We start from the raw sequence: 8644 nt of genomic DNA, 5'->3' as shown, positions 1-8644 counted from the left end.
TTAAGTCGACATAAACATTATTAGAGACCTGAATAGAAATATCTTTCTAAAGCAGCACAAGATACATGAAAGTTATACACGGACTAAAGAAATAGGATTTGATATCAAAGTAGAAAATTGAAGGGGAATTGCTAGAATTGATGAAATGTTGAGTCCTAATCATAGAAACCATTTATAGCAACTACTTTTGCTGGCAGCTCAGGGATTGTGTTACACACAAAATCAATTAGAATTTAAAAGTCCTCCTATCCTTTACAGTTCATCCACACATCAATTTCCTTCTAAAAACTGAGAATTTTCAGTAGAATGATCAAGCCATTCAGATAACATGTAATCCTTCTGACGTGAATCCCACAGCTAAACATAAGCATCTGGAGGAGCTTCTTCAGGAATCTAGATAACGGGAAAGTCTAGTTTCAGGTAAGAATGCCAGAAACAAAACAAAACAATATCACAAAAATATCAGATTGCCCTTTTTTAGCTGCAGACGGCAGTAAATGGCATAAATTATTTTGTGTATCTGCTACTATCATCCATAAAAGCAGCAAGTTGCCTTCTTTTGTGAACGGGAAAAAAATAAAAAGAATCAGAAGATGATATCCCTAAAAAGTTAACCCTAAGATGCTACTTGAAATCTAGTAATCCTAGCTCAATCTTAGTATATATATATATTAGCATTTATTGAAGTCCTTTACCTATCCAGGAGTCGATCTAGTGATTCTAACTCAATCTTAAAATATAAATAGATATATTAGCATATAATTGAAGTCCTTTACCTCTCCAGGAGTCCATTTCTCTTTTAACCAAATATTTGAATCCCCAGAAGCAACCGTCGTTGGCAAGTTATTTCTGTCACATTCCGAAATAAGAATAAGCTTATTTCCAACTGATATCCCATCATACCAATAAACTCGTTCAGGCAATACAAATACAAAAAGGCTAGCTACTAAACAATTTTTTGGAATAGAAAAGATTTGTTTCCCAATGGAGAGAAAATTTCTCCATTAACATACCCTAACTGAACATTTGTAGCTTCTCGTCCAACCGCTTCAGAATTTGAGAGCGAGACATTCAAGAAAGCAGGAGACTGTATGCTGGATGAGCTGAAGTTTTGCGTTGATACTGCTGCGGCAGAAAATTGGTTAATAGCAGGATTAATGGCACTACTGTTGCTGAAGTTGGCCATATTTGTGGGGAAGGAAGCTGCTACTGACTGGTTAGGTTGCTGGTTACCAAATGAAACTGCCATGTCATTACTGAAATGAGAAGCATGCATTATATGTACATGAATAGCGCAAATGGTAAACCTTGAAACTTACAGGCATTGGCCGATGGAACATTGTTTGCTGAAAATACATTTGAGGATTGGGCTGAATTTGAGAAAGAAGTTGGTTGCCCAGACGCATTATTTGACTGTACAGAAGGCCTGAGAAAATTCTTTGCAGAGTTACAAAACCCTGAGGGCTAAACTTAGGGTCTGGGACTCTCATAGTCATAGATAAAACTCAAGAAAAACCAAATAAAATATTCTTACCCCGGTGAGAATCCTGTATTAAGTGAAGCTCCCAGCTGACTAAAACTGGAGACTGACGGAGGGACATTGCTTTGAGGAGCGACAGTATTTTGAGTAGTGGGAGAAAGGACAATTGTAGTGGCTCCCGGAAATGGAATTTGTTGTGCCGCCGCAGAGCCAGCAGGTCCCCTATAGGGATTACGAAGAAAGTTTTCAAACTCAACTAACTTTGAATTCAGTAAATTCCTCTCTCGCTCAATCTGTTATGGGATTTTAAGCAGTTAGTAAGTTCTGGTCACTAATTGCCATTACATAGTATGATATAAACATTATTTTCGTAACAATGTTTAAAATTGATAAGACAAAGGCATGAAATTCTTTGCAGAACAGAAATACCACTGATAACATTTACAAAGAAATGGTTGGTACATAAACAAGAACAAAGTAACTTGAAGATAAGACATTGAGAGTTGTTCACTTATTCAGAGTAAAATTGTCTTATAAGCAGCCAGAGAATTTCTTTTAAGGCTAGCAAAGAAAATCTATTATGAAATTCTCTAATCTATCAATCTATATGAGAGTGTTTATGTGTATATATAGGGTATAAGTACATTCTGTTGAAACAAACTTCAGACTTAACAAGTTAATTCCTAGTTCCTAGGGTTTAAGCCCTATATCAAATGGTACTTCAGCTATCTTTTGCAAGAAATTCAAGTAAACAATATCTGGAACTGATTTTGTCTTTTATGCAACTGTCCTCTGGATCTATTACACCTTTTATTGCAGGTTTCTTACTTTCTCACCCAAGCTACAACAAAATATTCGAAATAGCCAAAAGTATGTCTGAAAAAATAATTCCAAAGTAAAAATTAAGCATGAAATCACGGAGGTATACTAAGCTGAGCATGTAGATATGATTAACATGTAACTGTAAATCTGGAAAGTAAGGTATTGAAGATCTCCTCACAATAGATTGCAAGCTTAACCCACGTTTTGCATCATCATAAGCTGCTGCCCGCAATTCTTCATAGCTGACATCACCGACAATATCGCAAGGGGAACTAAAAACAAAATAATGCAATTTTAGATCACATTAATTTCCCATACCATTTCATAATTACAAGAATAAAATGTATCTACCACCTAAACGGTTAGAAAATTTTATCTCGACTACACTAGTCAATAAGTTTAGAATTTAAACAACAGAAGATTAGCTAGACAAAGCATAGTCTAATGTTTTTTAATTCGTCTGCTCAATTTAACAAAAGTGAAGTTTTTGAGGATGTCATTCTTTCCGGAAGCCTAAAACACCTGAACTAAAAAGCCAATCTTTCTATCCACTTCTTGTGAGGATATTTTGTTCTTAAAATTCAAAAATACTCTTTGCAACAACTATGGTAGAAGTTGAGAACCCATTGAAAGGCCTGTAGATTATCTACATGATAAAACATACTTTTTCCAATGGCTGTAGCATGTAAGCTTCCACAAGGGTCTCTCGTGCTCAAAATCTTCAGCAATAATACGTTTGCAGGACTCAGGATCATTGCATCTGTTGCATCCAGAAGTTTAACATTTTGTCAAGTATAGAACTCAACTAATGAAGATGTCACAAATTGATGGCATGACCACTCACTGCTACTCACCTATGGTTTGTTGCCTGAGGCTGATTGTCAGGCTGCCGCAATGAAGGGGCACCACTGCTTGCAGAAGATCGGGTCCATGTATTCTGAAGAATAATTTATTACAATATGATAAAGAAAAAAATAAGATGAGATAAACTTAGGATACCCTTTAATAGAAGCAAAGGGCATCCAAAAACTTCCCGAGTTTCATGCAACAAAGGAAAGCCAGAAATGACATCATCAATCAAAATAACCACATGTGGATTAAATTGTTATATACAATTCTTTAACCTTGAACTGGCTCTGTTTATTTCCAAAATCATTGGCCCCTTTTGACTGAGCATTGTTCTGGACACCAAAACCAAATGGGTTTGGCTTTTGTTGTTGGTGTGAGATAGCTTGTGTGCCAAATCCAAATGCATTAGACTTTGGCTGTTGCTGAATCACATGAAGAAATTTGCACCTTTCACCATACTGACAGCTGGAGGATGAGAGGCCAAAGATTAAGAATTGGTTAGATAATCTAATAGTGTTGAAAAATTAGACACATAATGTGTAGAGATGAAGATTATATAAATGCAGAAACTAATACTTCATCAAGAAACTTTTAGGCAGAAAACAAATGCTAAGAAAATAAAAGATAATAAATCAAGTATAAGAACCCACAAACCTATCAATTCAAGTGAACTATTAGAAACATATCTTTTTGTATTTTTAATTAAATATATCAAGTGCATGGCTACAAATTGAGGTATTTAGGTCCGTACATGGGTTGGAAGGGGTTAATGGTTTTATAACTATTATCCTATGAAGAGAGGATGTCGAAATATTGTAATAAACTCTATCCATAATTACAAATTTAAACTAAAATAAGCCCGTTTATTTTCAAGGTTTGAAAAAAAAAGTACTTTAAAAGGATTAGTAATTGCTAATTTTTGTACCTTAAAGAGGTTTCTGATTATTCTCCTATAAAAAAAGTCATTCTTAGGCACGCCATATTTGATGATGTTTTCTACTATGTTTCTACATACATGGGAGGAAGATGGCCATAGATTTTATAAGTAGATTGGAAAACGGTAAGATGGATGAACAATTCAGGAAGATTTCTCAACAACTCTATCATCAAGAATTTTAAATAGAGAGTTCAGAAGAAAACTTCGAAAAGCTTACCAAAGATGATTTTAAACTTTCAGTTGATGAAGATGGTTTCAGAAAATGAAATGCTCCACCATTATGTCATGCATTGATGCTAATAGCTAAGCTATAAAAGCAGACAATAAATTAATTTAAATTTATAATAATTTATTATTATATTTTATTTCAAAAAATTATTTTTTATATTATTAAATTGATAATAATTTTATCTCATTTAAATAATTTGTTTCACTTTAATATAATTTTATTTTAAAAATAAAAGAAATTAAACCTTATCAAACTAAAATAAGTTAAATAAGAAACACAAATAACTTGAATCTTAAATTTCCCAAACCTAAATAATCCAAGTGTCAAACCTGAATAGCAAAACCCAAAATCACCCAACCAGAAAAAACCCAAGTACCAAACCTAAATGACTCGAACATGAAATGATTCAAACTCGAAATGACTCGAACTTGAAACTAACCCAACCCAAAATCACTCAGATTTTAAACCCAATTTAACTAAAACTAGATTGACTCGACTTGAAACCAACCTGTCAACCCAACTGATAAGTCTAACTAACAGTTATGCTAAATGGGCCTAGATGAGCTGCAAAGGTAATATTTTTGGACAAATATCTCGTCACATTTAAAAAGTGTTTGAGGATGTACCGACATTATTTAATGTAGGTGCTCCATTAAACAAGAATACAAGAAATCTTGGTGGTCTAACAAGGAAGTACAACACAAATCAAGTTAAAAGAACTTGTTACAAAGATTTCCGTAGTTGTGGAGATGTACAACCTAGAAAAGAACAAATTGCAAAGAAATATGATAAGACAGCAAAAAGTAAGCTTGAAGTTTGAATAACTCATGAACAAGCTTAGCTAGAGCTCATTTAGGTTGGTTTATGAAGTTAAATAAGCGAGTTTGAACATTTGAATATCTTGTTTCTGTTGGTATAAATGAATACGTTTGAATGAAATAGTACATTTGAATTGCTCATGAACAAGCTTAGCTAGAATTCATTTATGTTGGTTTACAAAGTTTAATAAATGAGTTTGAACAACAAATTTTGAGGCTTGATTTATAAACAAACCAGGTTTCATCATAGGTAAGCCTAGTTCATCTATTTTCATGAACAAGCTCAATATGCCATTCATGAAGAAGCTTGTTAGAAAAGCTAGGGAAGAGCTTTCTTTTATCAGTATCAAGTTTGATAGTTTTTAGTTTTAATTACCTTTTATAAAATTAAAATCAAGATTTAATGTCTATATCATCAAAAAGTAGGTATAAATAGATTAAAATTCATTCACAATTTTTTTTATAAATATGATTGTTAAATTATTTTATGCACATGAATTGGAGCAAATTACAAATTTTGAATCATGGGAAAAGAGAGAACTTCTCTTGCAGTCAATCCCATATCCCTTAAGGATGTAGGCAGAACAAGTGGGTTGTACATATTACAGGGCAACCCCTGAACAAAATATGGTCAAGCATTTGGGGGCACCAAATGAATTGCCAATGGTCACCTAGGCCAAAATATGTTGATTGGCTTCAAGCCCTTGCAGCATTTTGGTCCACAATAAGATGCTGTTTAAGGATTTAAGTTGTTATATTACAAGTCAAGATGAGATCTCAATAGTAGCTCATGTTCGACCAACATGCCCCAATTAGCTTAGCTGAGCATAGTTTGAACAAGGTTTCTTAAGCCTAGTAATTATTCAAGCTTATCTGATCTACCCAAGTCGAGTTTGAGCAAGTGCCAATCAGCTCTACTCAATTCATTACACCCCAAATTCTGTTAAATGGTTGGATAGCTTAAGGGAGCTAAGTTTGAGCAAGGATCAGTGAGGAAGCTTTTTTAAGTTGTTTAAGTTGTTCAATGAGAAATCAGATGATAAAACAACATTGGGGAGTATAATAATTCAAAATTTAAAATACAATTATACTCTATATCAACAGATTCAAAAGAAAAAAAATAAGCAAAGCTTTGAAAAAGGCGAATAGTAGAAAAACAACTGACTAGATGACAAATGGGAGAAGAAAGACCATCTTGGCTTACAAACTGAGATAAGGTTCTAAAAACTTGAAAGATGACAGATGAGCAACGAATGCACGGCCTAAGACCTCTAAACAAGAATAGAGCAAACATAAAAAATAGTGCAAATTATAGAGAGATAAGTCAACAGCCATACGATAAAATTGGAGAGGGTGAACAAACAAAGATCAAAGGAGAAGACTAGTATTTCTAATAACAGTCTGACTTTGTCTCAGGTTTCAAACTGAGATCTCACAATAACGAGACAGATGTGCATGATATTCATAAATTCAGGAAAAAGAGATAAACTTATGTGCCACTAGTGAAATCTTGCGAGGACCTTAGAAAATAGAGGAGTTTAAACCATTAATATTTGTGAAATAAAGACACATGACGGAGCAGCTACTCATGTAAAGACTAATAGTGTAAAGCAGCAATTTCATATCTTCACTCAATCATTCAAGAGGACGGGAGAATAAGAAGAGTTGTATTGGCAGTCTTTTAAGATGTCAAAATTTCCATTGAAATTAAGGAAATATATTACATGAGAAAGACAATAGCAGCAACAATACATATGGGAGTGATTGCTTAAAATCTCCATCATATTACTCATTCCCTAGTGCTCTAATTGACCCAACTTTTTTCCCTTCACTTCAGTTTGTCTGATATGTTGCAGTACTTCAGCTTAAAGCTTTGCCAAAAGAACAGGTTAAACAAGGAAAACTTTAAGCAACCATGTTCAAGTCCCCGCAGCATATTAATTACTTTAATATAGAATATAATAGACTGTCACATATGTTGAAGTTTCTTTGATTGAGACTGGATTTCAACTCAAAAAAATAAAAACTAAACAACAACAACAAACCTAAAGACTCATTATGGAACTTAATCAAATTTGCAGCTAAGCAATTATTTCACGAGAAACTCATTGTTTTTTCCTCATATTTACTGAACGCAGAGCACAATTGGTTCGTTGATTGAAGTACTAATTTCTGATTCTGAACCTAACCTAAAACTACCATTCACAATGAACCTATCGAAATCTGAGCAGTGTGGTTTTTCCTATAAAATCCAGAATTAGTGTTTGCCATTCTCTTTAAAGTAAGATGGAAGGGGGGAAAGAGAATCCAACAGATTCTATATTCTCCTAGAGATTGCTCTAAGTATTACCCGATTTATATGAACCATTGGGCAGGCGAGATAAAAAAGAAGAACTGAAGAAGAGGGGGTACCTGCCGCGCTGAAAGTTTCTGCAAGCTTCTTTCTTATTATGCATTTGAAAGTGTTATTTTGAAATAGCTTCTAATTCCAAAAGCTTCTGCTTGAATTTGTGAATTGACAGCGTCGCCAAATTTCTTTACTTCGGGAGGTTTTATATTTTTATGGGTACTAAAAACAAACTTTAAGAAAACTTGGATGACCTATAGCGCAGTTTACCCTATTTTTATTTGTTAAAATTATATAATTATTTAGTAAGTGTGGTTTTATATTTTGGTCACTTTAATTTTTTTTTTTACCAATTTAGTCATTCAAGACAAATGTTTCAATTGGTCACTGTCGTTAAAATTCTGTTAATCCACTCACGGATTGCTAATGTGGCATTCTTTTACTTTTGATTAAAGATAGGGACCTCTCTATAATTAGTTCAAAATATTTTTTTTGTTTATTTGCAACATGAAGATTTCAATGGTGGCATCATCAACATTTGAATACTTTTAAGAAGGGGAATCCAACAACGACGGCGACAAACCATGGCCATGACCCCACCCTTTTTGATGAGCCCATCTGCCAGCATAACACCACTGGCCACCCTTTTCGATGTTAACACGTCTGAAATTTACTTGTCATCTATTTTCAATATTGAGATTTACTTCTTCTTTTCTTTTTCTTTTTTTTGTTCTCGGTTTGGTTTCCAAGAAACTAAGGGAAAAATGAAACACGAATCTTGAGTTCTAAACTTATTTTAGTCTTATTAAACAATTGAATTAGCTAAAGCTGGGTTCAATCAAGGTTATTGTTTTTACCTTTCTTTTTTTTTTTACTTTTCATGCTTCTTAAGAACAAACAGAAAAATAAAAATCCTAACATCAAAATTCAATTAAAAAGTGTTTTGGACTTTTTATAGAAAGGTTTCTAGTTTTAGTCAAAATTAAAAAAAATGACACGTCAGCAATATGAAGTTGACAAAAAATTGACAAAAAATTTAAAATGACGTATGGTATAGTTTACCATTAAATCAATATGAAGTTGGGAACTTACTTCTTTTGACCTTTCATTGAATATACTAGTTCAGCCACTATTGTCTATATATTCAAATGATTAACTTAAT

General features: G+C 33.4%; 1 protein-coding gene across 2 annotated transcripts; it reads right to left on the bottom strand.

Moving 5' to 3' along the window:
• LOC105780596 (zinc finger CCCH domain-containing protein 16) lies at positions 1–7707 on the bottom strand. Of its 2 annotated transcripts, none has more exons than XM_012605012.2 (10): positions 7548–7707; positions 3427–3616; positions 3157–3239; positions 2967–3062; positions 2481–2574; positions 1535–1773; positions 1320–1426; positions 1014–1242; positions 777–849; positions 1–393 (listed from the first exon to the last, which is right to left on the bottom strand). In XM_012605012.2, the coding sequence occupies exons 1-10, from the start codon at positions 7589–7591 to the stop codon at positions 358–360; spliced, it is 1191 nt and encodes a 396-aa protein (XP_012460466.1). In that variant the 5' UTR covers positions 7592–7707; the 3' UTR covers positions 1–357. The 2 variants fall into 2 exon arrangements, with proteins under 2 accessions (XP_012460466.1, XP_012460468.1); XM_012605014.2 differs by having other exon boundaries at positions 1014–1225; positions 1535–1702; positions 2504–2574.
• Between the last annotated feature and the right edge of the window lie 937 nt (positions 7708–8644).

This window comes from Gossypium raimondii, chromosome 4, assembly GCF_025698545.1.
Source record: "Gossypium raimondii isolate GPD5lz chromosome 4, ASM2569854v1, whole genome shotgun sequence".
NCBI classification, from domain to species: Eukaryota; Viridiplantae; Streptophyta; class Magnoliopsida; order Malvales; family Malvaceae; genus Gossypium; species Gossypium raimondii.
This window is presented reverse-complemented; position numbering and strand designations above follow the sequence as displayed.